The sequence below is a fragment of the Trichechus manatus genome, unplaced genomic scaffold, assembly GCF_000243295.1.
Source record: "Trichechus manatus latirostris isolate Lorelei unplaced genomic scaffold, TriManLat1.0 scaffold00115, whole genome shotgun sequence".
In the NCBI taxonomy this organism is placed as follows: Eukaryota; Metazoa; Chordata; class Mammalia; order Sirenia; family Trichechidae; genus Trichechus; species Trichechus manatus.
The window spans coordinates 1,891,985-1,905,655 of NW_004444051.1; the positions used below are offsets into that span (position 1 = coordinate 1,891,985).

The window sequence follows — 13,671 nt, forward strand, 5'->3', positions numbered from 1 at the left end:
TTGACTTATTTCACTCAGCATAATGTCCTCCAGTTTCATCCATGTTATGAGATGCTTCACAGATTCGTAATTGTTCTTTATCATTGCATAGTACTCCATTGTGTGTATGTACCATAGTTTGTTTATCCATTCACCTGCTGATGGGCATCTAGGCTGTTTCCGTCTTTTTGCTATTGTGAGCAGTGCTGCATTTAATATGGGTGTGCATATGTCTATTCGTGTGATGGCTCTTATTTCTCTAGGATATATATTCCTAGGAGTGTGATTGCTGGATCATATGGTATTTCTATTTCTAGTTTTCTAAAGAAGCGCCATATCATTTTCCAAAATGATTGTATCGTTTTGCATTTCCACCAGCAATGCATAAGAGTTCCGATCTCCCCCTAGCCTCTCTAACATTTGTTATCTCCAGTGTTTTTGATTCGTGCCAGTAATGCTGGGGTGAGATGGTTGGTTTGGCTTTTACAAATTCCCTTAATTTCTATTTATCTGGAAATTTCATAATTTCACCAGCTTATTTGAGAGAATCTTGCAGATGTATTATTCTTGGCTGACAGTTTTTTCTTTCAAGGTTTTATATATGTCATCCCATTGCCTTCTCACCTGCATAGTTTCTGCTGAATTATCAGAACTTAGTCTTATTGTTTCCCTTTTGTATGTGACTTTGTGTTTTTCTCAAGCTGCTATCAGGATTCTTTCTTTTTCTTTGGTTTTGAAAACTGTGATTATGATATGTCTTGGTGACTTACTTTTGGGGTCTATCCTATATGGGGTTTGTTGAGCTTCTCGGATAGTCAGCTTTTCATCTTTCATGATATTTGGGGAGTTTTTTGCCAGCAAATCTTCAACAGTCTTCTCTGTGTTTTCTGTTTTCTCCTTCTGTTTTGGAACTCCGATGACATGCAAATTTTTGCTCTTTATTGTGGCCCACATAATTTTTAGGTTTTCTTCATTCTTTTCTCTGATTTTTCCTCAAACAAATTGGTGTCCATGGATTTGTCTGCAGTCTTGTTGATTCTGTCTGACATTGTTTCAAATTTCCTCCTAAAAGCTTCTATTGAATTGTCCATTTCCAAAATTTTGTTGTTTACCTTTTGGATTTTAGTAGCTGTTTTTGTATGACTTCTTATTATTTTTTTATTTTGATACTTTGTTCTTGTATTATTTTCCTGAATTCTTTTATTGCTTTGTTTGTGTTTTCCTTGACTTTGGCTGTGTTTTTGTTGGTTTTATCTGTGTTTTGTATGATTTTGTTTATTTTTTCCTTGGTTATATCTGTATTTTCCTTGATCTCTTTCCTATACTCTTGAAGAACCCTAAATATTAGTCTTTTGAATTCCATATCAGGTTGTTCCACTGCCTTTTCTTCTATCGAAAGCTTATCTGATTCTTTGTTTTATTCACTTGCTAGAGCCATCTTGTCCTGCTTTTTTATACGTTTTGTTATTGTCTGCTGCCTGTAAGACATTAAGGTATTTTGTTCTTTTTTTATTGAGGGCATGTTCTTTTTTTTGTGCTGCTTTTTTGTTTTGTTTTGATATGTTAAATGGGCGGGCTTTGTTGCTCACTCATCTCTAGGCACAATAGCTCTCACCACCTTGTCCTGGTGGGCAGGGCAGCAGTAGGAAAGGCGAACCTGTTTTGCTGTTCACTGGTTTAGCGAGGTGGCTGAGGGGGGACTGGGTGGTCACTGTTGGCCTCATGATGTTGGTCCAGCAGTGTGGGAGTGTTCACAGCCTCTTGCAAGCTGGGCAGGGATGTTGGATGGGGAGTAGTGCGAGCTCTTTTCCCACCATTCAGCAGCTAGTCAAGTGGCAGGAGGGGACGGACAGTACAGACCTGGTGCGGTGGGAGACCTGAGTGCTGGGGATGCTCTAGCTGTGGAGGCACAGTGGAGGCCAGCGGGAAAGCATCAGGAAGTGGTGTCTGGGGCTAGGTGGGATGAAGAAAGAAAAGAAAAAAAGGAAACTTTTAAAACATAAATAAAAATATAAATGGTGCATGGTGGGGGCTGGTAATGGGGGCTGGGGCAGACCTGGGGGCCAGTAGGAAGGGAGGGGAGGTTATGTACGGAGCTAGGTGAGAGGGAGAGAGGAATGGAAGGAAAATAAAAATAAATAAAAATAGTGGCATGGTGGTGGCCAACAGATGGAGTGGGGCAAACCTGGGGCAGTGGTGGGTCAGTACATCAGTGGGTCTCTAGCTGCGGTGGCACCACAGGGATTGGCAGGAAGGAGAGGAGATGGCATATGGGAGTATGTAGGAGGGAGAAAGAGCAGGAAGAAAGAGAAAAAAGAAAAAAATGACAGCATGGTGGGGTCCAGCGAGTGAGGGTAGAGCAGGCCTGGGGACCAATGTGAAGTAAGGTGAGGTGACATATGGGGCTTGGTGGGAGGGAGAAAGAAAAGACAGAAAAAAAATTAAAAAAAAATGGCAGTGCGGCAGAAGCTAGTGGGTAGAGGCAGAATAGACTGGAGGCGGCAGTGGGCTGGTGGCTCTGTAGCCACTGTGGCGCAGTGGGAGCTGGCAGGAAGGAGTGGAGGTGGTGTATGGAGCTAGGTGGGAGGAAGAAAGAAAAAGTCTCTAGTGTCTTTTCTTAGGATGAAGGTGGCTGATGACCAATGGGATGTTAATAACTTCCTTGGAGCAACACTTGGCTATCCTGACCCTAGGTTTCTGAGGCTTAACTTGTTTTTGTCTATTTTTCCCCTCATTTTTGTCTGCTTCTTGCTTCAACTCTTGGATAGCTCTGAATATTAGAGATTTGAATGCCCTATCAGGTAGTTCTAGTGCCTTTTTTCCTACTGGAAAGTCATCTGGTGTTTCATTTTGGACACCTACTGGAACCATCCTCTCCTGTTTTTGTATATGTTTTGATATTATCTGCTGTCTTCAGGACATTCAGTTATTTTTCTCATTTATTGATTGTAGATTTATTTGTTTCATCTTGCTTTTTTGTTTTATTTGGTTATGTTTGAGCAGGCAGGCTGTGCGTTCTTTGTTGTTTGCTCATCTGTGGGCATGATACTTTTTGCCTTTTTATCCAATGGGCAGGGTCAGTCACCAGCAGGGCAGGTCCAGCTGAAGGGGAGTTGCTGGGATGGGTTGTTTGTGGCACGTACTAGGTCTGACAGAGCAGGCCAGGAATCAGTGCAGGGCAGGTTCCGGTAGGCCATGTCTGTACTGCTTGAGGGTGTGATGTTGAGCGCATGGTGCAGGTAGGCAGGAAGGAGGGGGGAGATTGTGATGTGTGGAGCTAAGGTAGGTATGGGATAGAGGAGAGAGAGGAGAGAGGAACAGGAGCCAAAAACATACAAACAAACCAAAAAGAGTGCTAAGGGAGCTTGCCATTGGAGTGGAGAGATGAGAGACTGAGAAATGGAGAAAAACAAAAAGAGGAAAAAAAAGAATAAATAAAAATTAGAAGAAAAGAAAAGCCCCTAGGGATCCCACCGGTGTGGCTGCGAGGACTGGGGAAGTTGCTCCCAGGCCATGAAGTATAGCTGGCTAGAAGGAGTAGAGGTGTCACACAGCTCCAGGTATTCAGGAGACAGGAAGAGAAGGTAAGTATGGAGAGACGAGAAGCTGAGATATGAAGAAAGACAAAAAGGGAAAAAGAGAGAAAAGAAAACAAACCAAGAAAAAAGAAATACTCCCAGGGATCCCACTGCACGGCTGCGCAGACCGAGGGAGTAGCTCCCAAGCCACACAATACTGCCTGGCTAGAAGGGGCTCCCAATCCGAGAAAAGAAAAAGAAAACAAACAACCAAATCAAAACAAACAAAAGCCCCAAGGATCCCACCAGTGTGGCGGCACAGGCCAGAAGCAGTTCCAGAGTCGAGCGGCGTTTCACAGCCTTTCAGGAAGAAGCAAAGATGGCACACGGGGCCAGGTATTTGAGAGAAAGGAGGGGGAGGTGGTGAGAAGTATGGAAGAAACCAAAAGAGGGAGAAAAAGGTGACACTAGTAACCAACAAATGGCACTCAGGGAGCCAGCCAGTGCAGGCGGGTGGAATCCAAATGGCACAGAGGTGAAGCTGGTGCTTCCTGGCCAAGAGACTGTGGCTGCAGGAAGCAGAGGAGGCCAAGTGGGAGTGAAGAAGGATAGGGGGTGGGAAAGCATTTATCACTGGTTACCAGTTGTTCTATCTCCTGTTGGGAGCTCTGTGAAGCTGCTTTCCCATACTCCCTGTTCGCTGATCTCCGACAGGAGTCCACGATGGCGGATCTGTGCTGCGGTAGCTGATAGGGGACCTCTGCGTATGTATCTCTCCTCGCTCTCTGTTCTCTGTCAGTTTCTTATTCCATTTGGTGCTTGGCTGAGTTCTTTATCTCTTCATTTGATTCTTAGGGTTTCAGGATTGATGTTTGTCTCTGTTTGACTTAGTTTTTCGGATGTTTGCTGTGGAAGGATGGCGTGGTACTTCTGTCTGTAGTGCCATGTTGCCCGGAAGTCCCTTGACTTGTTTTTAAGGGAAAGTTGTGCCCCATCTGAGCAAGTAAGATTTGCCTCACAGTAGCCTCATCCCCAAATCAGGCCTATTCTTGTTATGGTCCCCACCACACCCCTATTGTGCTAGATATTTCCTTCTCCCTCACTTCTGAGTCTATTATATCAAAAACTGCTCTTTCAGTAGCTCCTTTTATATCTAAGAGCCAGTCAGACAAGTGAGGATCTAATTATCATTGACTCAAGTTATTTATATTACTTAGGCAGGCAAGATTCAACAGGACTAGAAATCAAAATATTTCTGTGGCCAGGTGGCGTGGACTAGTAAAAAATGAACCATATTTAAACCAAATCATTTTCACTTTCTGAACCCTTAACATAAGTACAATCATTATTTGTCTTTTTCAAGGAGAAAAATACCCCTAACAATATTAGTTTAAAAAATTCCCAATGTTTTGGCTGCCACCTGATTTTTCATCCCAAATCACAACTAGGTAAGCACAACATGGCTTTAAGAAAGTCTGTATATTATTATACGGGTATTTTCGGCAGAAAATAATATCCTTTGGTATTTTAAATCTATATATCTGTAGATGGAAGAGTCACGGGTATTTTAGATACACTGCTTCTAATCCGAATGTTTTTCAACCAATCTCTTTACTTTCATTTTTGCTATATTTCACTTAGAAAATAATAGTCCTCCCACAGCCCAGGCTGGTGGCAGACATATTCTTGTGCTTCCCAACAACTCCATTACTTTGGATGGTTCAAGGTCTAATGATGACCAAGGAATTGTGTCCTATTTGTGGACCCGGGTAAGCCAGAGTCCAGCAGCTGGAGTGAGTACTTAAAGAGAATCACCCCTAGACCACCTATCATGACCTCTCTATTACGACTTCATCTCCCTTTCCACATTCCCCACTAAAGTTCTTAAGATTCTAGGTTTGAGTGCTCTGAGGATTGGAGACAGTAGGCTGTTAGATTTAAAAAAAGCTGAAAGCCTTTCTGACTTTTTCCCTGGACAGACTTTGGATAGGGTAGGAACCTATGAGGGCAGTGGTGGCTCAGTAGTAGAATTCTTGGCCTCTGTGCAGGACACCCAGGTTCGATTTCTGGCCAGTGCACCTCATGTGCAGCCACCACCCATCTTTCAGTTGAGGCTTACGTGTTGCTATGATGCTGAACAGGTTTCAGCAGAGCTTCCAGATTAAGACAGACTAGGAAGAAAGGCCTGGCAATCTACTTCTGAAAATCGCCAGCATGACCCTATGAATCACACATGGGGATGGCACAGGACCAGGCAGTATTTTCTTCCATTGTGTATGGGGTTGCCATGAGTAGGGGGCCAACTTGACAGCAGCTAACAACAACAAAACAATAGGAACTCGTAGCCTGGAGGGACTTTGAAGCCAAGTCTTCCAGTGGGGACCATTCTGCTCCTCAGTTTCCCCATCCTTCCTGTGGATTCTTTCGTATTCCTCACATTGCACCAGATGGGGCAATAGAACAATTTCACAGGTGCAGAAGCTGAGATGTAGAAGTGGAAAGTGACTTGACCAAGGTCATTTAAGTCATCCTTGACCAAACCTACAGAACCCAGGTTTTTAAGCTCCTGACTAAGCGTTTCCCCCTCGTTAAATCACTCTGCCTCTTAGGCTATAAATTTAGGTGTATTTTCATTCGTGTTTTTGCTACATACTTGAGACATACAAATTTACCCTTGGAGATGTACCAAAAGAGTAGTCACAGGGAAGGAACTGAAATGCTTTATACTTTCTAAAGCACCTGTAGAATTAATAATATTCAGGCTAGATGGTGCATTGGCTTCCAAATGTAATTATGATGGGTCTCTGTTCAGAGTATTTGCTACTTTTTGTTACTGTTCTGTTAGCAAGTTCAGAGCAAGGATCCAGGAGACACTCTCCTCAACTTCTCTGGAGCTTTGAGCCCCACAAAACAGAGATGTCTCTACCCAGGCTCTTGGGTCATCTGAGAAGGTGAACATGGTACACTCTAAGGGAACCCAAGATGAGAGTATTGTAAAGCTATGTTTAAAAATAAGACCCAAAAAACTCTTCAGAGAGCATGGTTCACCCTCAAGGCCTTTGTCCTGACTTCAATGATCTTTCCCTCTCTTGGATGAAAGTAATCAGTTGGTAATTTCTGGAAAGCCCTTGTGGCCAGTAAGCTCAGCTCAGGAAGGACTGTCTGAGGAATTTGTGCGCCATGTGTCTGATGTGGAAGAGATGCTGAGGATTACTTCTATCTTCACCTAACCTACCACCCTTGTTCCTCTTTAACTCTCCCTTCAAATCATGCATGTGTGAAAAAATGGGATGCTGAGGTTTGCAATAAACAGACACCGGGAACTAAGTACTGACAACTGCCCTGTGAATTGCGTTATTTCATAAGATGTAATCGATGGCTCTGACCACAGCACAGCCCTGCAACTAACCAACCTTGTGGAGGGAGTCTACACTTTCCGCCTAAAAGTCACTGATGGCCAGGGGAACTCGGACACCGACACTGCCACTGTGGAAGTGCAACCAGGTGTGTGTGTGTGTGCCTGCATGGACTTCTGCACTGGGGCCAGTGAAGCTGGCCTGTGATCTGGGTGCTCAGCTTGTGGGGTTCTTGCACTTAACAGGTGTGACCCAGTGTGGGAAGCCCTGTGGCTGTCTTCAGCCAGGTCTGTTTTGAGGATTTTTCTGCACTTTGTTGTATATCTCCAAATAGATCTAGTCTTATAGCTCATTAAGGAGAACTGTATCTGGGAGCAAGATTCTGTTTTTATTTTCCTGCCAGAGACAAAAGGAGCCCTGGTGGCAGAGTGGTTAAGCTCTCCACTGCTAACCAGAAGGTCAGCAGTACGAATCCACCAGCCACTCTGTGAAGAAAGAGTGTGGCAGTCTACTGCCATAAGGATTACAGCCTTGGAAACCGTATGAGGCAGTTCTACCCTGTCACATGGGGTTGCTGTGAGTTGGAACCAACTTGACAGTAGTGGGTTTTGTTTGTGCCAGAGATTAACACCTAATGTGAAGTGGACACAATGATGCAATTCTGGGAGTGTTGAGGGCAGGAGCTCCAGGGAGGCAACCATGCTCCCAGAGAGCTAATGGCTTGGATGGATGTCTCCTGGTGTAAACTGGCCAGTGCCCACAGTGCTGGGAGACTGAGTGTCCTTTCCAGTCCTCGGCAAGTGTGCGGAGTGCAGAAATCTCCAATTTAGCCCAAAGGCACACCTGATAATCTTTTGGAAAAGAATTAATAGACAACAAACTGGGAGAAAGCAAGGAAAAAATGCTCTCAGTCTCCTCTGTGGTGTTCGGAAAGATTTCTCTGAGTCCTAAACCCCAAATACAGAAATTACACAGAAGTAACTTTAAACTTTAAATTCTTCAAGCCTGTGGTTTCCAAGTGGAAATCTCATAGCTTCTCTTTTCCCAGACCTTAGGAAGAGCGGTCTGGTGGAGCTGAGCCTGCAGGTAGAGGTTGGGCAGCTGACAGAGCAGCAGATGGACATGCTTGTGAGGCGGCTGGCAGTGCTGCTGAATGTGCTGGACTCGGACATTAAGGTTCAGAGGATCCAGGCCTACTTGGATCTCAGGTACAGAGCTGTATGCTCAAGGCAGGGCCTGGCCCCACAAAGTTCCAGCTCTTCCCCATCCCACTGCAGCAAGAAGCTGTGCATTTCCTTTGCTTGTTCTGGATTTGTGCACATAACTTTTACCCTATTCATATGTTTTTTTTTTCCTCAGAGGTCAGCAGTAAGGACAACATCATTCCAGGTCCTTCCCACAAGTCTCAGTAAATATTTGCTGGTTGAGAATGGTCTGAATGAAGGAGTTAGGAACCATCAGAGGGAGCTGGTTTTAGCTCTGGTGTCTTCAGAGGGCATGCAAATGGCCTGGGGCATGCAGAGAGGATATCCCATAGCCAGACATCATCTCTTTCCACATTCACGGGGACTGAGACTTTTCTCTTAATGTGAAAGGATTATTGATTACCCTTGCTGCCTTCTGGGAGTCCATGAGACTCAGATTCTGACCTTTCTTCTTTATAGGATTTAAGTATTTAACTGAGTTTTTTTTTTTTTAAGCTCTTATTCAGTCTATGGCTAGTAGAGTAGGGTAGGAGGAGAGAGAGAGTATGAGACTATGGGAATGAAAACTCATTATACACAATAACTTCATTTGCTAGTTATTGTCAGCTATTTCACTTAGGTTAGTTTTCCAGATAACTAAAGCTTACTTAGAAAATTACTAATTAAAAACAAATTCTAATTATTTTTTTGCAACCATTTCAAAAATGTATTACACATCTTCCTTATTTATAAAATGTAAAATACTGAACAAAAGACATGTCTGAAAAATCAATGATACCAAAAGTTGGTTCTTTGAAAAGATCAACAAAATTGATCAACCTTAGCTAGACTGACCTAAGAAAAAGAGAGAAGACTAAACTACTAAAATCAGGAATGAAAGAGGGGACATTACTACCAACCTTACAATAATAAAAAGGATCAGAAAGGAATACTATTAACAATTATATGTCAACAAACTAGATAATCCAGATGAAATGGACAAATTTCTAGAAAGACATAAACTATTGCAACTTACTTAAGAAAAAAATAAAAAGTCAAACCTATAAGAAGTTAAGTAATTGAATTAGTAATCAAACAGTTTCCCACAAAGAAAATCCTGGCACTGTCTGGTTTTACTGGTGAATTCTGCCAAACATTTAAAGAAAAATTAACCCCAGTCCTTCATAAACTTTTCCAAAAAATAAGAAGAGAGAACACTTCTCAACTCCTTCAATGAGGCCATTATCCTGTTACCTAAACCAGACAGAGACATTACAAGAAAAGAAAACTACAGAACAATATCACATATGAATATAGATGCAAAAATCCTTAACAAAACACTAGCAAACCAAATCCAGCAACATATAAAAATAATTATATACCATGACCAAGTGGGATTTATCCCACAAATGCAAGGTAGGATCAACATATAAAAACCAATCAATATAATATACCATATTAATAGAATAAAGGACAAAAACCATATGATAATCTTAATAGATGCAGAAGAAGCATTTGACAAGATCCAACACCCTTTCATGATAATAATACACAATAAAATAGAATAGAAGGAAACTTTGTCGACCTGATAAAAAGACATCTACAAAAACTTCACAGCTAACATCACACTTAATGGTGAAAGACTGAAAGCTTTCCTTCTAAGATCAGTAGCAAGACAAGAATGTCCACTTTTGCCACTTCTGTTAAACATTGTACTGGAGGTTCTCGCCAGGGCAATTAAAGGAATAAATGACATCCAGATTGAAAGGAAAAAGTAAGAGTATCTCTATTTGCAGATGACAAGATCTCATATACAGAAAATACTAAGGAATCTGCACATACACACACAAAACTATTATAGCTAATAAATGAGTTCAGCAGGGTTGCAAGATACAAGATCAATACACAGAAATCAGTTGTAGAAAGATGATACTGTAAGGGGGAAGGAAACTAGATTAATGGAAATGGAACAACCAGAATGGAAATAATGAGAATGTTCATGCATTGTGAAGAATGTAATCAGTCTTACTAAACAATTTGTATATAAATTTTAGAATGGGAACCTAAACCTCTGTGTAAACCTTCACTAAAAGCACAATAAAATATTATTTAAAATAAAAGTTAAAAATCAGTTGTATTCCTAGGCAGTGAACAAACCAAAGTTAAATTAAGAAAATAATTCCACTTACAGTAGCATCAAAAAGATTAAAATACTGAGGAATAACTTTGACAAAAGAAGTGAATGACTTCAAAACATCTTTAAAAGAAATTTAAAAAGAACTAAATAGGGAGGTGTGGATGGGGCCAAGACGGCAGAGTAGTCAGACACTTCCGGTGGACCCTCTTACAATAAAGACCCAAAAAAAGAAGTGACTTGATTATCTATGGCAGTCTGGGAGCCCTGAACATCAAAGGCAGAGTTGAGGAACCAGACTGAGTGGCATGGGGAGGGGGAGATGGTTCGGAAGCAGCGAAGAGTTGCCAGACCTGACCCAGTGAGAGCCTGAGCCCTTCAGGCCTGATCAGCTCAGGAGTGAGTGGTGAGGCAGGCAAGCAGCCGTGCTTGGGAGGCGCATTTTCTGCACCGGGAGAGACCCAGCCAGTGAGAGTCTACCTGGCCACCCAGAACAAGTGAGAAGCAGCCCTCGATCCGGCGAAAGATAAGTAATTGTGTATGGCCTACCACAAGGATCAAAAACTCACCCCTTAGGGAAAACCCTCTCTCCAATTTACCTCCTGGCTCCCTGCTCTGCACTGGGTCCCGGACCAGCTTCAGCAATTGCCAAGTCCTCTGGGCTGGAAATAGGATCTGTCACACACCCGGAGCCATTCTCCCTGCTTTGGAGAGTGAACAGATTAGATTAACAAATGGGAAAAAATAAATTGCCGGCTCCCCTAAGCCAGGAACCCAGGGTAGGCACAGCTTCTTTGCCTAGGCACAGGCATAAGGGATCCACGGACTTTGAGTGCCTTTCCCCCTGCATAGACTTGTGTGGGCCATCTTAACAGTGTAGGCCCTCATTACCACAGTACAACAGGGTATATACCAGAACCCTAACTTCAACTGTTTTAGCTGTGAAGTGGTAGGTTCTTGACATTTGACACTGCTCTGCCCATTAAGCAGGGTCTTCATCTGCCCACATCAGGGGCCTGAGGACTGGTGGCTCCACCCACACCACCTACCCACCTGCGAGAGGGGCCCATGAATAAGAGGTGCCCCCTAGTCCTTACAGCCAACAGCATTAGGTGCTCATAGTCTGGCTGCAAAACCCACCCACCTACGTATGCGCTGTAGGGAACAGGGACACGCCTTCCTCCTGGACACTCAGAGGCAGCCGTCAGCCCCCTGTCTTGCTCAGAGTGTGTCCCCCTGCTGCAGCCAGATGCCTGCCTACACCAATCACCCATGCCTGTCTAGGACTGTAAGTGAGAGCCTACACCACATAGTTCGTGGCTATCTACCTGGGCACCTGTGCCGAATCCATACAGGAGGAGTGGGCAGACTCCTGAGCTCACATACCTAGTAACAGATCTAACCACCTGGTGACAGGATATTAGAGCTTCAAAGCTGCCAATAATCAAACTAGCTCATACGAGCGGCCTATTTGGGCATATCAAAATAAAACAAGAAGCTAGGACACAGTAAGCAAACATGAAATAAATAAATATAATAACTTACTGATGGCTCGGAGACAACAGTCAATATCAAATCACATAAAGAGGCAATCTGTGATGGCTTCAGCAAGCTCCCAAAATAAAGAATCTAGAAATTTTTCAGAGGAGGAAAATTTCTTGGAGTTACTGGAGGCAGAATACGAAAGATTAATATACAGAACTCTTCAAGAAATTAGAAAGGAAATTAAGCAAAACGCAATAGAGGAAATTAAAAAGATTAGAAATTAAAAAGATTAGAAATTAAAAAGATTAGAGAAGAGCATAATGACAAATTTAACAGACTGCAAGAATCCATAGAGAGACAGCAATCAGAAATCCAAAAGATTAACAGTAAAATGTCAAAATTAGACAACTCAATAGAAAGTCATAGGAGCAGAATTGAGGCAATGGAAGTCAGAATTAGTGAGATTGAAGATAAAGCACTTGACAACAACTTATTTGAGGAAAAATCAGATAAAAGATTTAAAAAAATGAAGAAACCCTAAGAATTATGTGGGACTGTATCAAGAGGAATAACCTATGAGTGATGGGAATGCCAGAACGGGGTGGGGGGATAACAAAAAATACAGAGAGAATTATTGAGGATTTGTTGGCAGAAAACTTCCCTGATATCGTGAAAGATGACAGGATATCTATTCAAGATGCTCATCAAACCCCATATAAGGTAGATCCCAAAAGAAAGTCACTAAGACATATTATAATCAAACTTGCCAAAACCAAAGACAAAAAGAGAATTTTAAGAGTGGCTAGGGATAAACGAAAAGTCATCTACAAAGGAGAGTCAATAAGAATAAGCTCAGACTACTCATGCAGGCAAGAAGGCAATGGGATGACATATCTAAAGCCTTGAAGGAAAAAAACTGCCAGCCAAGAGTTATATATCCAGCAAAACTGTTTCTCAAATATGATGACGAAGTTAAGACATTTCCAGATAAACAGAAGTTTAGGGAATTTGCAAAAACCAAACCAGAATTACAAGAAATACTAAAAGGAGTCCTCTGGTTAGAAAATCAGTAAAATCAGATAACAACCCAAGACTAGAACACAGGACAGAGCAGCCGGATATCAACCCAGATAGGGAAGTCACAAATGGAAATCAAAGCTAAACCACTGAAAAAATGGAAACAGATGTCAATATGTAAAAGATGAGAACAATAAAACAAAAAAGAGGGACTTAAGAAATGGAGATACAGATTTTTCATATGGAGAGAAAGTCAAGGCGATATAAAGAAATAAAAGACTGGTATAAACTTAGAAAAATAGGCTAAATATTAAGGAAACTAACAATCCTACAAGTCCAAATAAAAAACTAGAAAAATATAAAGATTCAGCGAACACAAAATCAACAACAATGAAAAAGATGAAAAGAAAATACATAAAGAAAAATGACTCAGCACAGAAAATTAAGTGGAACAAAGAAACAGTGAACAACACACAAAAAAAGCCATCCAAATGACAGCACTAAACTCATACCTATCAATAATTACACTGAATGTAAATGGACTAAATGCACCAATAAAGAGACAGAGTGGCAGATTGGATAAAAAAAACATGATCCTTCTATATGCTGCCTACAACAGACATACCTTAGACTTAAAGGCACAAACAAACTAAAACTCAGAGGATGGAAAAAAATATACTAAGCAAACAACACTCAAAAAAGAGCAGAAGTGGCAATATTAATCTTTGACGAAATAGACTTTAAAGTAAAATCCACCACAAAGGGTAAGGAAGGACACTCTATAATAATTAAAGGGTCAATACACCAGGAGGACATAACTATAATAAATATTTACGCACCCAACGACAGGGCTCCAAAGTACATAAAACAAACTCTAACAGTATTGATAAGAGAGATAGCTCCACAATAATAGTAGGAGACTTCAACACACCACTTTCAGTGAAGGACAGAACATCCAGAAAGAAGCTCAACAAAGACACAGAAGATCTAAATGCTAC

The 13,671-nt window shown here is 41.9% G+C and overlaps 1 protein-coding gene across 1 annotated transcript in view; it reads left to right on the forward strand.

Annotated features, from left to right (window-relative positions):
• The window catches only part of KIAA0319 (KIAA0319 ortholog), a 110,054-nt gene that overhangs the window by 78,619 nt on the left and 17,764 nt on the right, over positions 1 to 13,671 (forward strand). Inside the window, 4 exon segments of the mRNA XM_023738345.1 lie at positions 5,139 to 5,290; position 5,488; positions 6,864 to 7,001; positions 7,902 to 8,061. Coding sequence (XP_023594113.1) covers positions 5,139 to 5,290; position 5,488; positions 6,864 to 7,001; positions 7,902 to 8,061 — 451 coding nt within the window.